Raw genomic sequence first — 21,413 nt, 5'->3', positions numbered from 1 at the left:
TTTAAATGATTCGTTGGTTGGCCTTACTATAAGAGCTTTATGTTTCGAATACAATGCTTTTGAGAATGAGGACCGGGGAGTGGGAGAAGAGGATGAAAGAAGGCAGAAGGACAGCTGCGGGCCTGGGCCGTGGGCCCACCGTGTCTGCCATCCCTGGCGCTGGGCGTGCAGAGCCCTCCTCCAGCACCCGGCCACGCCGGCCACGAGGCGGGGACACGCCGAACTAGTGGGGCGGGGCGGAGGGCGCTGAGACGGAGCCCCGCCCCACCGCGCACCTGAGCGGTTGCCCTGGCAACGTGGTGGGGCGGGGCCGAAGCTCACAATCGGCCTTTTAGCCGCGGCTCCCACCCCGCCCCTCTGAGCTCTCACCTGGCGGCTCGCTAGGCAGCGGCGGACCCGGGGCCCATGGACACACACGTCTGCTTCCTGCTGCCCCGCGCGCCGGCTCGTCTGCTCTGCCCACAGAGACACCATTCACGACTGGGCGCCCACGCGGGGCTCTGGGAGCCCGAGGTCGCGGCTGGGGCTCGCGCCAGGCGGCAGAGAACGAGGGCCGTGGCTGCCGGGCGCGCGCACAGACAGAGGCGCGTTGGTGCCGGGTCATCCGCAGCACCTGATCACCCCCACGACTAAGCGGTGAGCTTGGCACCTTGCTCCCTCCCACCTAGACTTTACCTTGAAGTTACTTAGCCCCTCTTCCTACCGCATTTTTCTGAGACTTAACACTGAAAGGGACAGTAAAGAACCCTGAAAATGTACACCGTGGCTTCTGGGGGAGTAGAAACCCACCGACATTTGATTTATTTATAGTGAGCCTGCCTTGGAGGACTTTGCTAAGTACTTTACTAGGATTGTCTCTTTTCCTCTTCACATGGACCATTGAGTAGGTAGTCATCCCCATTTTACAGATAAAGAGACTGAGGCACAAACCAGGTAGATAATATATCCAGGTTTATGCAACCAGTTTATATAAATAATGATGCAGAGAAGAGGGGAAGCACAAACAATAACATATTTCTCCACCTGCAATCCTACACTCTTTCCACTGTTCCCAATGTTTTCCCTCCACTCCTCTTCCTAACAAACCACCCCTGTGTCATAGACTCCTTGGAGAAGTTGATGAGTTCTGTCGATCCCTCCTCCCCAGGGGAAAAATATACCTGGACACACACACACACACACACACACACACACACACACACAGTGGAGATTGTCATATAGTTCTAGAGGGTTCAGACCCAAATATGGACCTCAGGTGAAGAAATCCTGTCCTATTCCACTGTCTTCTGAGGTTGTCTATATAGATGATCAGATGGGGTACGCCAAGGTGGCTCCAAGCCCACACAGAGGTATACATGTGTGGCATGTGTATACATGATGACTCCCCTGAAGACCAGAGATGCTATAATTTTTGAAGAACTCAGAACTAGAGGGCAAGTCTTCTGTTATTTCCTCCAGTGGGATGAGGCTCTTGTTCAGTGTTGGCAGTGGGTTGTGAAGGACAGAGCAAGGACAACTCTCTCTCCTCAGCATGTGGGGGCTTTAGCTGGAAGAGTACAAGCTGTAGAAGAAACTGGCCCATGGGCTGTGGAATTCATCACTGTAGCTTGACCGGACAATGCTTCATGCTGCTAATTCTTTGTTAGGAGTGGGTGCCTCAGAGATGGCATTGAAGTCTCTGATTAGGATGTCTCTGTTCACACAAATGAAGTGGCATAGATTCAAGACAGTCAGTGAGCCATTTCCGGTGTATGTTGTGCCTTTGTATGCAGTATGACACCGCACCAAACTAGAATATGTCTGGTAATAATAAATCATAAACAGCTGCTAAAGTAAATATCACCAAGGATGCAGCAAAGGCCAAGTGGGTAACTTGTGGGCAGCTCAGGACTTACTGGGAGCCTATTTACACACATGGTTCTAAGCAGCCGCATTATCTGGTTTCCTAGTCCACCACGTTATAAACAGATTAGAAGGGAAGAGAGGGGCTACAGCAAACAGGACATTGAAGCCACAAGCTGTGTGATGACTGATGTCCCAGCGGCAAAGAAGGAAGCGTGCACACACACACACACACACACACACACACACAACCAGCAGGCAGAAGAGGGGAGAAAAGGATGAGGCAACAGCATGCCTTTGACAGTGGTGTTCACCCTTCTCCCTTGGCACACTCTTCTCCTTGCCTTCACCCAGTCTCAGGGGGCCCTGCAGCCACCAAAAAACTCACAGCTCCTCATACACCAGGCTCAGATCTCTCTCTTGAATTGTGTTGCATATTGTTATGCGGGTTCTGACTCAGCGTGCCCAGACCATAACTGTTTACACTCTCTGACCAAACTGACCACACCCTGTGCTCCCCATCTCAGTCACAGGTAGCCAGTTGCTCAAACCAGAAACCTGGGCCTTCTCTTTGGTTTCTTCCACTCCTCAATCTTAAAACTTTCAGTCATCGTTGATGGAGGAACCATTACTTAATGCCTCACATGAGTCAGGTTCCGGGTGATGGAGAAATAAAGGTCATTATAAAGCTTCTGTTCCATGAAGGCTCTATACTACTGGGGAAGTCACACAGTATATAAATTGAATATATCTATATCTACAGATCTATAGAAATGTAATATACAGAAACGTTTGATTTCATTATTTTAAAAAAAGGGATGAAATGACAATGTGGCTGCTGTCTGAATGGTGAGAAGGGCCAACCAATGGAAATTTTGAGCTAAGGGCGCTCCAGGCAGAGGGAACAAGAGGTTTCAGAGGCAGGAATGCACTTTTGTTCTATTAACAGAAAGGTGGCCAGTGTGGCTGGACATCACCTTATCAAGGAAGGTTGGAGTAAAATTAGGTCACAGAGGCAGAGAACATGTTCTTAAATCATCAGAAGGGGGTTGGATCTATTCTGATTACAATGCAAAGCTGTTTAACTGCTTTAAAATAGTTTGGAGGGAACTTTCTGGATGGGAACTTTCTGAAAGTTTCTGGTAATGTTCTATATCCTGATAGGAGTTTGGGTTACACAGATGTGTGCGCTTGTCAAAACTCATGGAATGAAACACTTAATCCTTGGACATTTTATTATATATTCAAAAGACAAAATAGGGAAAAAATAACTATAAACAAATATTGAACCTCCAGTTAAGGGTATTGAATGCTGGAATATGTGTGTAGTTTACTTTGAAATGGACCAAAAAAACAGATAGCTGAGTAGATAGACAGAGGGAAGGATAGATAAGCAAAAGTGAGTAAAGCATTAATGATAGGATTTCAGTGATGGATATATCGGTAGTCAATGTTTATTTATATTAAAAATAATTATGGGGGGCCCGGGTGGCTCAGTCGGTTAAGCATCCGGCTTCGGTTCAGGTCATGATCTCACGGTTCGTGAGTTCGAGCCCCACATTGGGCTCTGTGCTGACAGCTAGCTCAGAGCCTGGAGCCTGTTTCAGATTCTGTGTCTCTCTCCCTCCCTCTCTGACCCTCCCCTGCTCTTGCTGCCTCTCTCTGTCTCTCAAAAATTTAAAAAAGAAAATTTTTTTTAAATTATACTAAAATGTTGGGAATGGAGGCTTGTCTATCTACATTAAAATGCTTTTTCTGGGTACTGAATAAAGAGTAGGCTCCAGAGGGCTGCTGAGGAAGCAGTGAGACATCTGATTAAAAGCTGTGACAAGGATTTGGCCTAGGATAGCACCACTGGTAATTGATGTGAGGAGATATTCTGGAGCTAGAATTATGGGGTTTGCTGGTGGATTTAAAGAGTAGAGTATCTGTGAGGAAAGAAAGAAGAATAACTTCTAGTATTTTCATCTGAGTAGCCGATGGATAGTGGTACCATCACTGGAAGTGGGGAGAACTAGAGAAAGGGTGACATCAAGGGTTCTGCTTTGGATGTTTCATGTTTTATATGCCTGTTAGAGGTTCTTGTGAGAATGAAGAGTCGACAGGTGATACATCACTTTGGAACTCTTGGGGAGAGTTGGAGAGTGAATGTTCAGAAACCTCAAATTGGCATGAAGGTCAGGAGATGGGACGAGACCATCAGGGGAGTGTGTGACAATAGAGAAGAGTCCTGAGGGCCAAGCCCTGGCCACCACAACAGGCATCTGGCAGAAGAGGGGAGCCAACAAAGGAGAATGAAGGGTGAGTGGTGAGGTAGGACATGAACAGGCAATAGAGATGTTATTGTTGCCTAGAGAGACACAGTTAAAGAGGAGCAAGTGGTCAAAAGTGCAGCTCCCTGCCCCAGGGAATGTAAGTGAGGAAGCAGGTTTGTAGGACAGAGGATGGTGCAGTTTCAGATTTTGTAGTTAGATGAAATCTTTTCAGTTGCAAAGAACAGAGACTCAGCTAACTAGCTTATACAAATTAAGGGGGGCGAGGGTGGGGAAGGGGAGAGGATATTTACTCCTGCAAGCCTGAGCTAATGCTGCATTAAGTAACACATTGCATGGACTAAAGTGGTAAGTGAATTCTAGCACAACTGAGTCCCAACCTCAGCCCTCTGTCTCTGTAACACATACTCTCCCTGACAACTAACGTGGCTCCTGCAACTACAGCCCCACAACCTAGTGCTTAGCAGCATCAGCACACAGTAGTCTGACCATATAGTTCTGGTAGAAGGGTCCTGTAGGATGCTGACTGGCTGATATCTTTCCTGAGCATGCGCCCACTCACACAGACTAAGCCTTGGTCTTGGATCCATTCCTATTATAGGGCATGGAAGGGGCAGACCCATCCAAAATGCTGGGGGTCGAAGCTTGCTTGACCTTATCTGATCTACATTTTAAAAAGGTGTTTCTGAGCTCTGACCAAAGGAGGGAACTTAGAGGTCTCTTGTAGAAGCCGTGAGACAAATCAGCAGTCTGTGACAATGACTTGGCCTAGGATAGCACTATTCTACAATCTGGAGTGAATTCCCAATAAGATAATGGGGTTCTTTTCCCAGAAAAAGTGAGGAAAGAAAAGCAAGCTGGGTATACCTAGCCTGACTCAACTGGAAAGATTGTTTTTCCATAAATAAAAGGAGATAAAGTTTCATATTAGAATGCTTATTACAATATAACAGTGGGATTATTTATGAAAATTACAGTTCTCTCTCAAACATTTACCTACCTCATTCCCATGTAAGATGACACAGTAATCACATGTTTGGTATCTTACAGAGCCCAGTAGATTCCCCCTTATAATAAGCACCTCAACATTCTGCACGGTCTTTTTTAACTACTAAAACCTGTGTGGTCTCTGTTGCTGGGCATGCCGGTAACAGCCATGTAGTGGGAAGCTCAAACCCTTACACTGGCACGTTAGTTAGCCTTATGTTCTTTGTGGGTAAAATGGGGAGTCTATGTCAATGAAGATTAAATGAAACAAGAAATGAAGTTAACTAGAAAACTGCATAGCAAGGCTGATATTTATTAGGATGAAAGATTTGTTCTGGAATATTTTAACTTTATGTGTAATTTACACTTTCATGAAATCAGTTGTTGTAAATTGTGGTAATATCATTTCATAGGAAACAGCCTCCTTTCTTAGAAGGGAAGCCTTAAAATAACAGATGACAGAATTAACTTTGAGTTTTGTATGTTTCTGTTTTTGTTTTTGCTGCTGTAGTTTTTGTTTTGGTCCAGAAAAGCATCTTCAAGAAGGTGGTCGAGTATGGCTTTAGCAGATAAGAGACTTGAGAACTTGCAGATCTACAAAGTTCTTCAGTGTGTCCGGAACAAAGACACGAAGCAGATAGAGAAGCTGATCAGGCTTGGATACCCTGAACTAATCAATTTCACAGAACCGGTCAATGGACACAGTGCTCTGCACTTAGCCTCGGTTTCCAATGACATTGATATGGTCAGCTTTCTCCTTAGCCTTGGTGCTCACCCTGATGTGCAAGACAATATGGGCTGTACTCCGACAATGAGGGCTGCAGAACTGGGTCATGAATTATCCATGGAAATATTAGCCAAGGCAAATGCTGACATGACTATAGTTGATAGTGAAGGAAAAGGTAAAAATCCCAGCATTCTATCCAACAGATGCAGTCCATTTTGTAGCCAGAAATCAATAGAGAGTGGATTTTTTGCTTTCCAACTTTAGAAGTGAAAGACCCATGGGGTTTAAAGGAAGAACCAGGTTCTCACTCCTATACCTAAGGTTACTGTCTCCTGATAATTTGAAAACAGTATGGGTAGATCTTAGGGAGACAAGATCTGAGAGATTTCTCATTTAAAAAGATAGTTAGAGCTACATTAATCTGCGTTTGGTAGCTTTCCTAATGTGGAGAATTTCTACATTACACATATTGACATTACCATAGTCATAATCATTGATTATAAGATATAAAATTTTGTTTAAGACAAAGGAGGAAGGAGAGCATTCTTACTCCTTTTGATACTTCAGAACATCAAACAAATAGTGCTAGATTTGGACTCCGAGAGGACTTTGGCCCCTTTCAATAGTAGTCAGACCTAGAAAGGGGTTGCAGTTGGGAACGGGAAGGACTAAGGTGGATGCCGGCATAAACTCCCAATTTTCTAGGGTCAGTTTAATTGTATTTGGAAAAAGAACTGAAAACTTGAAACATGTCATTTCCATTCTTTTTTAGGTGAGATAGGCCTCTTTCTCTACTCTGTTCTCCCTAATCACATCTCAAGACCATGTTGGGGAGCTTCTGGCACAAATAACTCAAGGTTCCGGAAGGACTTGACACAGCCTCATGAAAATCACCAAGAAAATTACCACCAGGCTTAATATAAATTGGTAGATTTAATCAGTTGTCCCAAGAGTTACGTCAAGTACAGAGCCATTAACATCAGTCCCACACTGGAGAAATAAATCCCATTTTTAATGTTAATATTTTCTGACAGGAACAAAATCTGCTTTTGTAATTCTCTCCAGACTTGGTATTTGATAAGCGACTTACTTAAAACAATAAGAGAGAACAAAGAAAAGGAACAATCATTTAATTACTTAATAGTACCACATAATGGGATGAACTTTGTATGCATTCAGGGGTCAAATGCATTTTTAAAATGTTAAATTTTTAATTAAAAAAAAAGCTCTAATGAATATCATATCCCAAAGTGTTCCATGGACCAGTGAATCACTGAGCTGTTGATAAGGGTTACATGCAAAATTGGTTCCACTGTCAAATTCATTAGAGAAACATTGGATAAAACAAATTGAGATATATTGATTTCCTATTTGTCAGACTAAAGACAGCAACATTTTCCATATTTCTTTGACCCTTGAGATAGTTTTTCCTTATGGCATCTTATATACCTGGAGTTTTGTGGAATTTTGCTTTGTAAACTGTAACAGAGAATAATTTACCTTCCAGAGTTTGAAACAAATTTTTTAAAGGTTGAGAAACTTTATATTGTAAAAATCTAAAATTCTAAAATTAAAACTGAACAAGTTAAATTAGAAACAGGGTCAAATGAATACTTGTAGCAAATACAGTAGCCATATGGTTACTATCTAAGCTCATTCAAATTAATATTAAAACTGTCAAGGGCCTGGAAGATGAATGCATGGGAAAACAGTCTGACACATCAGATAGGAAGAATTAAAGATAGAAAACAAAATTTGGGACAAGTACAAATCTTGTTGCACACATAACCTTGTTAGTACTGCCCCCTAGAGACTTGATTCTGTATCCCATGGTAGGCTATTGCACTGAGTGCCCGGTCTTCCCCACATCAACAAATCTAATTCACCCTGCACATCCCTTGGTTTGCCTGCTACTTGTCAAACTCTTTTGCTTCTTCCATAGTCTCAGCCATTGACATCCTATTTTCCAGGAATTGATGTATGCCTCACTGCACATCCTAAAAGATAAACATTCAAATGGTTAAAATACTAATTGGATCTTTAGAAGGATGTGGGACATACTCTTGGCTAAACTGTGCTGTGAACAATTTTGTAGAACTGTACAAATTGTAGAAAAGGTAAACCTCTAAGCCAGTAAACTCTTTCCTATATGTTGTCCTAGGGCATTAGTTAGTGTCTGTCTGTTCTGGAGAGTGGAATAGTGTTTTCTCTTTTAAGGGTTAAGCTAGACTGGTTCCTTAGAGGGCCCATTGCATTGTTTTTCCCATTCATAGGAATGCACACCCAGTCCTGTACACAGGATGCAAATTCAACTGTCCACTACTTTTTTCCTTTTTTTTCACTTGAATTTAGAATTTGATTCATGTTCTTTGTGACTTAAAGAGTCAGCCCAGATAGACTTTAACTGTGAGTTATGCATGCCATCATTTTGAAATATCTATTTCGTAAATACCTTAGGGCCTTTTGTAGTGAATTCAGCCTCATTTGGTATTTCTAGATCACACTGTTGCTTCTTGTTGTTTTGGTCCACTCTTGCCTCCTATGACGTGTTGTATCTTTGGTTTTTCTATTTTCAATTATGTCCTTTACCATCTTTGTTTTTAATTGTTCTGAGTTGCCCTATTTTAGATGTGTCTGTTTATATGAAATACATTTGGATTCTTATTTTATATAAATTATGGTTTTTATTTTAGTGGTAGAATTTACCCAATTTATATTTATCTAGATGCCCCAGAGGTTTTCCCTCAAAACTGTCATTTATTTTATATTATGAAGGTAAAATTTATTTAATACATAAATGTATAAATGAATATGTATAAATATGTTTTTCTCTATGGTCCATATATTCCTTATTTTGTTGTGTGTGTATTATATTTTCTAAGGTTAATGGTCTATTTTTAGTTCTTTTTTGGTTGTTGGAATGGTAGTTTTATTTATGTTTATTACTGGTTTTTTTAAATTGAGGTATATTTGACATAAACATATTAGTTTTAGGTGTACACATAATTTGATATTTGTATGGATTGCAAAATGATCACCACAGTAAATCTAGTTAACATGTCTTTTTTCTTGCGAAGAGAACTGTTTTTTTGTTTTTTAAGTTTATCTGTTTTGAGAGAGACAGGGACCATACAAGCGGCGGAGGGCCAGAGAGAGAATCCTAAGCAGGTGCTGTACTGTCAGCACAATGCCCAAAAAGAGGCTCAAACTTGTGAAGCCGAAACCCACAGTTGGACGCTTGTTTTTGGTTGTTTTAATGGCAAACTTGATAGCTTTACATATATATATATGTGTATATATATATATATCATATATATATAACTTTGTTTACTAAATTATCACTTTACATGGTATTCATTAATATTTTGCTATGAAGGAAGAGATTAGTACAATATCTTTTTGCATCCTTAAACTTAACATGTCCATTGCTTTTGTATATGAACAACAGTTTGATAGGTACAGAAACTCCCTATTTTCTTTCTCAAGTGATATTGTAAAGGTCCTTTAGTTATTTTCTAGCATGGAATGTTACAATGGCAAAGTCTTGAGGCCAGCTTGACTTAGCTTCTTATAGGTATGATTTGAAGTGTTACCCATAGGCTCACAGGATACCTTCTCTACCTAGCTTTACATATGCATGCCTTGCTTATTGCTCTTAATCCATTTTTAATCTTGAAATCCAGGTTTTCACTTCAAGAAAGTTTCTCCTATTGTATCTCCATTTGTTCTGTTTTATGTGGTGTTCTATTACTGAACACCAATTACATACATGTTCACCTTTCTTTGCTTCTAGACCATTTCAACTCTTCTGTCATCTGTGACATTCTCCTTAGTTCTTTTGAATTTTTCCTCCACATCTTTGATGATGGTTTTGCTTTCCTTTTTCCTGCTTCCAATTTGACTTTCCTTTCCTTAGTGGTTTTAGTTTCCTCTACCACTTCTTTCCTAACTTCAGCTGGCTTAATTTTATCTTTTCCTTCTATTTATCTTCAGTTGTCCTAGCAGCCCCTCTTTTAGTCTTGGTCTATCTTTGTACATTTGTTTTAGAAAAAAAAGTTCTATTTGACTTCTTCACTATCATAGAAATAGGTCAGTCAAGAATTTTCACATGGTATAGTTTTTCTAGGATGTAGTTTTTGGCTAGCTTTTATTATCAGGTTTCTTTCTTTTTGTGTCATTTTCCCCCCATAGGTCACCTGCTACTTTTTCATTTGCTTACTGTTCCTCTCTGAATGAAGCCTCTGTTTAGAGTGAGGTAATTACAAAGTCAGTTTGGAGTCTGATTGTTGTTTGCCCAGATTACAATTCTCCTAATCTATAGTACATTTGATTACAATACGCCTAATCTATAGTACATTTTTGATAGGAATTATGTTGAGGACCAGTACCTCATAGGTTCTAAGTCAGGAGATTTAGCATTTTTCTCTCTTCATTGAAAGAAAACGATTTGCCGAAATGGTAGAGCCCTTCTCGTCTATTTTTTTCTTTTCAGCACTGCTATACTGACAGCCTGCTTCTTATGAACATGGCTGGTCTGCCCATTTTATCATCCAGTACCACCTCCTTTGTCCCTCTGCAGTTTCAGGGGGGACACAGCAACCCACCAACTGGCACCCACAGTCCTTCGTGTGGGGTTTGGTTGAGTCTTCCCCTGAACCAGGTCTGATCGCATTTGGTTGTGACTATTTTCTAATTCTATCAGAGGTTGCCTTCTTCTCTTTCTCAGTTTTGGTATTTCAGTTAGTTTCAGAAGGAAAAAGCAAGGCAGCTACATCTTTGCTCCACCACCTTCAACTAGCCAGTTAGTTATGGATTTCAAATTATCTTTTCCTTGCTATTTGGTTCAAATATATGGACAATTAAGTACTCTTTGGGGATTCTATTTTTCTGCAGGTGTTTTGTTTTACTGCATTTTGCCTACTAAGCGGCATTATCGCTGTGCATTGATTGCCCTGGAACATGGTGCAGATGTCAACAACTCTACCTATGAAGGAAAGCCAGTATTCCTTAGAGCGTGTGAAGAAGCACATGATATTAAAGATGTGTGCCTGACATTCTTGGAAAAAGGAGCCAATCCAAATGCTATCAACTTAGTATGACTATTCCTGTGATTATATACATATATATACATTTTTTTCAATTATAAAGTCTTAGTAGTGTAATTTTTGCATTTAATTATGGTAACATTATCCTGTTAGCTTACAGACTATTCATTTTTATTTAAAATGTTTTAAGATGATATATTTTCATTATCTTTATATTGCCATGATTCCACAGTCTATTTCCTAATTACATTTGGAAAATTGGTATTTATTATGCATACAGGTTAAAGATCATTAGAGAAAAATAGAAAAGATATCACTAATATCTAATAAAAATGTATCTTTTTGGAAAGAAAATATGTGGTCCTGCTGTTTCCTGTATCCATCTTGCTCCCTCTCCTTGTTTGGCCAATATTATTGAGTTTCCTTATTGTTTAATAGTCATTTCTGGATGGCAAAAAAATCAATTTCTTTCCTCACTAGCAAACACTCCTAACCTATTTTTAGCATATATTTTACCCTCTTTTCTCCCCTTTTGCTCTACTTTCCTTACAAAAAATGAATATTTTAACATGATTTCACAGGAACATCTGGTGTGACCTTGACTCTGATATTCAAATTCTTCTACCTTGACCAGCTGTACTGATTTCATTTTTCCTATTTGTTACATGAAACTAATAAAAATATAGAGAGCTAAACATGTCAGTGTGAATCTAAGGCAAATGGATTTAGGTCATATTTATACCAGATAAATTATTCCAGCTGACCAGTGTAACCAGCATTGGTGTCTCCTGTCCAGCCCACAGGTCGCACAGCTCTGATGGAAGCATCAAGAGAAGGCGCTCTAGAGCTAGTTCGAGGGATATTGGAAAGAGGAGGCGAAGTGAATGCCTTTGACAATGAAAGACATAACGCTGCACATTTTGCTGCCAAAGGAGGCTTTTTTGATGTAATAATCTGCCCTTTGCTTTAAAATCTGTTGCTCAACGTATCATGCCTTTTTCACAAATTGTTTTAATATCATGTAGGTTACACTAAGATTTTTTTCCAACTTACCATCTTGATTTCCCTAGATAATTCTAAAGTTATATCTCATATCAAATATTTTTTATAAAACCTCTTTCTAGCCCTTTATTCAGTTTTATCTGCTTGCTAAGTTTATTCATTTAACATTCCTGATAATGTTTTTCTGTATTCTTAATTCTGACAATTTAAAAGTTTTGCCAATCGGGACTACTTTATTTTATGCCCCCATTGCATATCAGAATCTTCAAAATATGGCCTGACCCAGTTGTGGGAGAACAATGCCAACAAACTCTTACCTCCCTGAGTTTTCGTGTGCTCCTAATTACTCATCTAAATTTTAAATGATTAAGCATTCTGGCTATCTGGACATACCAGCAAAGGATATCTCAGAGGTACAGTAACACTGCAGAAACAAAATAGAAACAAATGCTACCCTACTTTTTAAAATTCTGAATTACATCTAAAATTTCTTTACTCAATTTTCTGAGTATTAACATAACTATCTTTGTTTCTGTCATTGAGTCTTGTCATGGAAATAAAAACATACATCACAATGAAAGTCACATTTGGTAAATAATTTGCTTCCATGATGTTTTCTATAGGTTGATGCTTTCTAGAATTACTGGAATTCACCAAGGTAGCTAAGTATCACATTTTCTAAACTCTCAAAGCTATTTGATAGAACTTTCAGCCATGGTGAAAAGTTGTATATCTGTGCCGTATCATACAGTAGCCATGTGTGACTTTTGAGCATTTTAAATATGGCTAGTAAAACTAAGGAATGGATTTTTAAATTTTTTTTAATGTTTTATTTTTTGAGAGAGAGAGAGAGAGAGACAGCGTGAGCGGGGGAGGGTCAGAGAGAGAAAGACACAGAATCTGAAGACAGGCTCCAGGGTCTGAGCTGTCAGCACAGAGCCTGAAGCGGGGCTTGAACTCACAAAACGTTAGATCATGACCTGAGGCGAAGTCAGACGCTCAACTGACTGAGCCACCCAGGCACCCCAGGAACTGAATTTTTTTTTTCAAATTTTTAACGTTTATTTATTTTTGAGAGAGATGGAGAGAGATAATGCGAGCAGGGGAAGGACAGAGAGAGAGAGGGAGACACAGAATCTGCAGTAGGCTTGAACCCACGAACTATGAGATCATGACCTGAGCTGAAGTCAGACAGTTAACCGAGCCACCCAGGTGCCTCTGAGGAACTGGATTTTTAAAAATTGTTTTCTATTTAATTCAACTTAATTTAAATAGCCACACTAGCCTAAATAGCCATTGGATAATAAGTTGGGGTGTCAATCTTCATTCAATAAATGTACATTCCTCTTTCTCTACAATATTCACTGTTTATTTTGCAGATATTGAAGCTTCTTTTTGCTTACAAGGGAGACATGGGGCTGATTGCAATGAATGGGAACACACCACTTCATTATGCTGCCATGGGCGGTTTTGCAGACTGCTGCAAATATATAGCTCAGCGAGGTAAAATTGTCTAGCAATTTTATGCTTAAAACAGTTATGATTTACCAGTGTTGCAGATGAGCAGACAATTTGGGCCTGCCACTTGTCAGTTGCTTATCTTTTTCAACAACCCAACCTCAGTTATATATGTAGAAAGAAAATTGAAATTTTTTTTCTTACTCTACCTTCTGTGCAATCATGAATCGGGTCTTAAAGAGATAAAAACTCATTTTCTCAAGTGTTTTTAAGTTGTTAAAAATCTAACGGGGATTTTTCTTGAGTCAGCTAATTATTAAAATGCTTATGGTTATTAAATTCCTTTTAAAAATGTCCACCTATCTGAAGGACGGACACTGAAAACTATATCTTTTAATCTGCATTCTTAGTTATTTTATTAATTGTCAATTGTGTCAAGTGCAAAGGATAACTTTCTAAATCACTTAAAATTAGAGCAGAAATATTTTAGGGAGAAATATGAAATAAAATGAAAATTTTCACGGAAAATTTGAAATTTATTGTGAGTTTTCCCGTGGCTTCTAGATAACTACTAATTTAGGAATATAAACTATGCATGTACAGCTGAATGTAGTCCTTAAAATGGGAATAATAGCTAATTAAGTTTAATGATCTGGATCCATTTGGTGTCAATGACATGCTAACTGAAAGTACATTAAAAGTTTTTAACTCTTTGTTAAAAGTGGAACTGCATTCTGCTGAATGTTGTGGTAATGGGTTTGGTGTTTTGCTTATTTTTCCAGTTTGAGTAATATGCAAAAACTTAAAGTCCTAGGACTCTTGAATAGAGCAGAGAATTTTGCTTTTCTGTCCTCTACATAGGCAGAGAATCTTAGAAGTCCCTGAGACATAGAAATCCTATATTAAAATCATTAACATAGATTCAGCTAATGTGCCTGCATAACTAATAGTGCAATAATAAATTCACTTTTACTTTTTATGAACTTATATAAGCTCATACTCTTTCCCCCATTGCCCCCAAATAATAAACATTTTTAACAAATAAAGGAAAATATATCAAATGCAACTTTTGCCCCCATAAACGGTCTCATCAGTCTTGTTTGCAAATCTGTCACTATCAGCAATTTATTCTGACATTTCATTTTTTTTCAAATGTTTGGTTTTTTTGAGAGAGTGTGTGTATGTGCATGTACATGGGGGTTGGGGGCGGGCAGAGAGAGATGAAGAGAGGGAATCCCAAGCAGGCTCCACGCTGTCAGCACAGAGCCCAAGGCAGGGCTCAATTTCATGAACTGTGAGATCATGACCTGAGCTGAAATCAAGAGTCAGACACTTAACCAACTGACTCATCCAGGTGCCTCTGATATTTCATTTTTAACATTGTATATTTCTAAAAACTAAAGATCTGTCCAGATTAAGACAAGCTTTTCCAACTTTAACATGTTGACTGCTTTCTTATTAGGACAAACATCACCTGGCACATACGCTATCATCTGTGTATTCCTGGGAGAAAGTCACAGAAAGCACATTGAGAGGCACATTTGGCCAGAGCGTGGGCCATGCCAAAGGCCTTACCCAATGACACAGAAAAGTTTAATCTTCCTGGCACAATCATAAGACTAGACCGTGTTTCTTTTTTTTTTATTTTTTTAAGATTTATTTATTTTTGATAAAGAGCACAATTGGAGAAGGGGCAGAGAAAGAGAGGGGACAGAGGATCTGAAGCAGGCTGTGCACTACCAGGCTTGACAGTGGTTTATCCCGATGTGGGGCTCGAACTTATAAGCCATGAAATCATGACCTGGGCCAAAGTTGGATGCTCAACCAACTGAACTGCCCAGGTGCCCCTAAACCATGTTTCTAAGACAAGTGTCTGAAAGCTTTTTAAATTCTCTCATATGTTTGGAAATACAACCACTTCACTAGATCCTACGTGGGTGACTTAATTCCATAGTAGGAGTATTACCAGTTGCATGTCCACCTTTTGGGCTCAAACCCACAAACTGTGAGATCATGACCTGAGCTGAAGTCAGCCGCTTAACCGACTGAGCCACCCAGGTGTCCCAAAAACAGCACCTTTTTTTTTTTTATATGGAGAGATTTAAAAACAGCATTCTTGAAATTGCTGTGGAATTATACTATCAAGACCAGTCTCAGGTCCCCTTTTTCAATAAGTCACTGTTCTTAAAACTGTTTAATATAGAAATTTTAGAATCCTTATTCTCATAATACTCTTTTTGGGTTTTTCTATCACAACTAAAACTATCAGTCTTAGTATAAAATTTTAAGTTTGACAATACCAAAGGGAGTATCAATCTTGAAAAGCACCGGTGACTAATTTTCTTTTTGACAAGGAATAAAACTATAAAGTATTGGAAGGGCATGTTTTATTTCTGCATGCAGCTGCCTGTACATTTTTGTTGCTAGATGTACTGATTGGCAAGAAATCTTCTTTGATTATGTGATGTTGGCAAAGCAACAGGAGAACCTTCTTCTGGATTCAAAACACTAGAAAGAGCTTCTTTATCGTCTGGCTTATTTATATACATAATGGATTTTTAATGTCTCAAGACACTTATTATAGACAGCATAACCTTCCTGGTGGCACTAAGCCGACTTTCCAATGTACTCAGAGATGTTTATTTATTTGGGGGAATACCTACATATAATGTTGGTGTCATCATTTTAAGGAAGGGACCAAGAAGTAACATGAATGTTAATGCCTAATTTGCACAAATATAATCCTGAAAGTTTTTCAGATTGGATGAACAAATTGCTTTTTCCTCAGTTAGGTTGTTCACATGACCTTATCACAAAACAGCAGATCAATATAAATTACACTGATTCCATGGGGAATACAGATAAATATAGTTTAAGATTGTATAGAGTTTTGCAGTCATAATCATTCACAAAGAAGCAGATGTTCCACTTTCTGAGTTCCTAACTACCCAGTAAGCTCTCTGAACCCAGATTCTTTCCGTATTCAAATATCACCCTCACTCTTTTCTTTTTTTCGACATCAAGTCTCCTTAGAAAGTATGCCAAAATGATATTTGTTTCATATATCTATAGGGATCAATGTCCTAATTCTTTAGGGGCAGAGAATGTAAATTGGAAACATACTTCAGAACTCACCAAAGTGAAGCTCACAGAAAAAAAAAATCACAGTTTAATTTGGTAATTACAGGGAATAAATTTTTGACTAATAGATCAAAATTAAGAAAATGGATGAATGTCATTTGCAGAGCCATGCAGATGCTTGTGCAATATTCATAATAATGATGCTTCATGTTCTAGGATGTGACCTGAAGTGGAAGAACTTATCTCATAAAACACCCAGGGCTGTGGCCAAGGAAGGTGGTTTCAAAGCAGCAAACAAAGAAATACGGCGGGCAGAGCGAACTGCTAATAAACTGGCACAGCCAGGAGCCAAAAATCCGAATCCACTCTGGGCCCTTAGACTTCATGACTGGTCGCTAGAACATGAGACTTTCCTTCGGGAAGCCTTTTCATTTGTAGACAGAGGCGATGGGACAGTCAGCAAGGAGGACTTCGTGTTGACATTGGAGGAGAGGCAAGATTTTGTGACCTTGGAACAGCTGGCTATGGTAGCTCAATATCATGAAAAATTACGGGGAGGTGGGGTCAACATTAACGATTTTTTTAAAGGAACCAGATACTTAGGTAAGTCTTACGTCTTGGGATCCTACGGGCCTAAGAAAAAGAAAAAAGGGATGGCCAGGAAGGTAAAGAAAGGCAAATTTGTTTTACCTCTCCCGATCTGCATCATCCCTGACCACGTATTTCCCCAACGGGCTGATGGCGGACCACCCTATTACATGATTGAAACTTACAAGAATGTAACTGATTGCACTCGGTTTAACCGAGACCATCCACCAGAACATCCCATTCAGGATGACTCCGCTTGGTACATTGATGATCCAGGGAAGGTGTTTTCAAATATTAATTTCATCACCAAGGCAGGAGATCTGGCTTCCCTGAAAAAGGCATTTGAATCAGGAATACCTGTGGATATGAAGGATAATTATTACAAAACACCACTAATGACTGCATGTGCCAATGGAAATATAGATGCTGTCAAGTTTCTTCTTGAAAAAGGGTGGGTTTTCTTTTTTGAGTGAGGTTTAAATTTTGTGAATCTTTATATTCAACTCTAGAATTTTAGGACAAAGAAAGAGCTTCATTTCTGAAATGTAGATTACAGATAGACCTTGCATGGGAAAGCAGGCTAATGGGAACCTGGAAATGTGGGTATACACATATAGTTTACCAGTAACAAGTATCCACAAAGTTGCTTTCCTACATGGTGTGGATTCACTTTTAATTTTATTTTAAACTACCAAGATAATTTTTAAAATTTAGTTGATTTTAAGAGAAATAGAATGCATGTCCCTGTGAGTGGCGGAGCACCTGAGTGAGAGGGAGAGTGAGAATCCCAAGCAGGCTCCACACTGTCAGCACAGAGCCAGTTAACGGGCTCGAACTCAAGAACCTAGATCATGACCTGAATGGAAATCAAGAGTCAGGCATGTAAATTGACTGAGACCCAGGTGCCCCAAGAATATTTTGTATCGTAGGAGAAACATAACGTAATTTACCTTCATAACAAATTAAAAGTGTACAACATAATATTAACTATAATCACAATGTTGTATAGTAGATCTCTAGAACTTATTCATTTTACATGTTGCTTTTTAATCTGTTACTTTTGCGTGTGGGGGGGATCCTAACATTTAAACAAGTGGTACAATGGCCATGATCACATGTCTCCTTCCCTCCTCCAGAACCTTCTTGGTTCATTTGTGAATATCTTTAAAATATCAAAGCATGACATTTTTTATATAACTTTGTATATATACAAAGGTTTAGTTTGTTCAGGTTTAATTCCTTCTTGTACCATAGCCGAATAACCTGGGTTAAGTTTCTTTATTGTGCCTCCATTTTCTCAGTTTTATAATGTGCCTCTAATAGGAGCCTCATCTCAGATTTTGAAGATCAAATCATTTAAAATATGCAAAGTGCTTTTGAGCAAAGCAATTGCATATTTGATAAAAGTTATCATTGTTATTATTACTATAATGGTCAAGGTCAAAGAGGTATTCAAATTTGTATATTATCAAGAGGGAGTATAAAGCAATTAATGAGAATTTAAACTTTTGGAAAGTGATTTTTTAAAAAAAAAAGGACTGACATTTAAAATAGTACACTTTAATGCTTAGAATTTTAACAATGAAGGTGCATTTAAAAATCTATAACATTCAGAGAAAGTAGACTCAAATGGAAATAATATGACTTTTATTTCTTATCGGCTTTTACTTTCATTGGAGGGAGTTATATAATTTTCCTTAATTTTAGCTTTTGCAAAAAGTGTAACCCCTGGGATCCAAATGCCTTTAAGAACCAAACAAAATGTGTATATATGCAAAGAAAATTAAGAGTTTCAGATAATGCAGAGCACAAGTCAAAAAAAAAATTATGGCACAGAGTTTAACTTTACTCAGAGCATTCCTGGTTTACAGCTGAACAACTTGATAAAAGTAACATGAAATCTTGGTTTGGATTTTCAGCCTCCAGTGCTTGCCACAACCCACATTTTTAGCATCTGTCTTATTTTGTAGGGCTAATGTTAATGCAACAGATAATTTCCTGTGGACTCCGCTTCATTTTGCATGCCATGCAGGCCAGCAAGATATTGTTGAGCTACTTGTTGAATCTGGAGCTGTGATAGATGCAGCCTCCATCAACAACTCCACTCCTTTAACCAGAGCTATAGAGAGCTGTAGACTGGATACCGTAAAATACCTACTTGATATGGGTGCTAAATTCCAGCTGGAAAATAGAAAAGGTATGTGTTCATATCATCAATATCATTAGAGTCAGAAAAGGAGAATTTAGGTTTGATTCCAAACCTCTTCTGAGTCTGTTCTCATAGGACCACATATCCTAGTGAGTTACTTCTGCAAATGCAAGCCTAAGTTGAATGTTAAACAAGTTGGTTTTCTATGCAGTGCCTCTCAAATCACTGGTGTGGAAGGATCAGTGCTTTAGGTTTGCAATCTATCATGGACAGATACTTTTGTAAAGTACAATAAAAAGTGACTTCCTAGAAAATGAAATGAGATAAAACATGAAATATTAGGTTTTTTTTAAAACCACTAGATTAAAATGACTGAAAATTCTTCTCTCAAATCTATCATATCAATCAAAATTTCAAAGTGCCCATTCTTTATTTTTATGTTTCTTTATTTTTGAGAGTGCTGTGCAGACAGTAGAGAGCCTGATGTGGGGCTCAAACTCATGAACAGTGAGATGAAGACCTGAGCTGAAGTCGGGCACTTAACAGACTGAGCCACCCAGGTGCCCTGCCCCTCTAACTGCCTACTCTTAATTTCTATAGTTATTTCACTGTGGTCCTATAAGCATTAGTTTGTGGGCTTGCACCAATGTTCAGAGTTTTCACATTGTTGCAACTGTCAATTCCTAGTAAATGGCATAGTTTAAAGACTATAGAGTTTGGATTCTTTCTCAAGCTGAACAAAGTAATTCCTGAATTTGAAGCTCTCTCTAGGATGTCAATGGCAGGCCTGGCTTATGTCATAAATATCACACCTAAAGAATAAACAAACATTTGAATAACTATTTGACCTCATTGCTTGGAAGTATCATTTTCTTATAGTGGAGCCCATTGCTTCCTTTTGATCTGAGAGCATTAATATTTCTGACTGCTTCAGGCTTCCTCTGAGTCACCAGTAATATTGTTTTAGGCTGGCTCTTGAGGGTATTACAGATGTCATAACACCCAGCCATCTGCGTAGCACGCTGTGACACCAGCTTCCTCAGGCCTTTTTGAATATACCTCCTTATATCATGGAAAGGGGAGAATAATGTAAAATTATCACACGGAAGGAAATGTATGCAATGTGGGAAGAGAACCATCAATCGAATATTCACATATAAATACCCTTCCAGTATTTCCTATCAACTTTATAAGAAACATGCTCAAAAAAAAATAACAAGAAAAAGCTGTGTTGCCAGTAAATGTCACTTTAAATTATGAGATTTTAGAGCTAGGACCACCTTAGAGAATATCTGATCTAGCTTTGTGACCTTACATATAACCCTTTGCTTTAGTAATCATCCTTACTACTGTATGCTAAGAGCTGACATGCTGGGTCTTTCTACATGGCTTATTATCAATCCATTTATTGTTACCCTGAATTTATGTCTTGAACAGGGCACACTGCCATGGATATTGCAAAGGCATATGCTGACTATAGAATAATTAGTCTGATTCAAGAAAAGCTGGATAACTTGCCAAAACCAGAAAATCAAAAACTGAAAGGCAAGCCACCTCCTAAAGTGAAGACTGAAGGCCCTGAAATTAGGAAAGAAGAGGTAAGAAAAGTGATGGACTACCCATTAGTAACTAGAACCTGTTAAAAATTTGTTGGGGGTAGGGCAGTGTCACTATGTACATGTGGTTATACAGCATGAGCAAAATGATATACAACCCATATTGTCAGCATTATTATGCAACACCTTTAAAGGAATACCTAGCCAAGAAATTCTTAGTACAGAAAAGTCTAAAAAGTGCTCATTGCAAATAAAATCCATGTAAAAGTTGGTTCAACCAAACACAATTAGAATGTTGAAAAAAGAATTGGCATTGGATATATGTATATTTGGTTCTGAGTTATACAGCTTTGACGAGACACCCTAGATGGGGAAGGAGGATAAGAAGAATGAAGCAAAGCATTATTTTCATTCATTAGGGTACCCTAATCTTTTCATTACCCACCTTACCCTCCTCCTAAGGAATTTTGTTTTATTTTTTAAAGGTTATTTATTTAATTTTTAAATGTTTTTTATTTATTTTTGAGAGGCAGAGAGAGACAGCTCTAGCAAGGGAGGGGCAGAAAGAGAGGGAGACACAGAATCTGAAGCAGGCCCCAGGCTCTGAGCCAGCTGTCAGCAGAGAGCCTGATGCGGGGTTCAAACCCACCAGCCATGAGATCATGACCTGATCCAAAGCCGATGCTTAACCGACTGAGCCACCCA

General features: G+C 38.9%; 1 protein-coding gene across 1 annotated transcript in view; it reads left to right on the top strand.

The window, feature by feature from the left end:
- Window positions 1-364: 364 nt before the first annotated feature.
- Window positions 365-21,413, top strand: part of ANKEF1 (ankyrin repeat and EF-hand domain containing 1) — a 21,536-nt gene continuing 487 nt past the window's right edge. Inside the window, exons 1-8 of the mRNA XM_029917916.1 lie at window positions 365-636; window positions 5,614-6,004; window positions 10,723-10,922; window positions 11,671-11,820; window positions 13,256-13,379; window positions 16,632-17,454; window positions 18,974-19,200; window positions 20,590-20,750. Coding sequence (XP_029773776.1) covers window positions 5,659-6,004; window positions 10,723-10,922; window positions 11,671-11,820; window positions 13,256-13,379; window positions 16,632-17,454; window positions 18,974-19,200; window positions 20,590-20,750 — 2,031 coding nt within the window. The 5' untranslated portion in view covers window positions 365-636; window positions 5,614-5,658. The remainder of the gene's footprint in view (window positions 637-5,613; window positions 6,005-10,722; window positions 10,923-11,670; window positions 11,821-13,255; window positions 13,380-16,631; window positions 17,455-18,973; window positions 19,201-20,589; window positions 20,751-21,413) is intronic.

The sequence above is a fragment of the Suricata suricatta genome, chromosome 12 (assembly GCF_006229205.1).
Source record: "Suricata suricatta isolate VVHF042 chromosome 12, meerkat_22Aug2017_6uvM2_HiC, whole genome shotgun sequence".
In the NCBI taxonomy this organism is placed as follows: Eukaryota; Metazoa; Chordata; class Mammalia; order Carnivora; family Herpestidae; genus Suricata; species Suricata suricatta.
The sequence above is the reverse complement of the archived record's forward strand: the minus strand, read 5'-3'. Positions and strand labels throughout refer to the sequence as shown.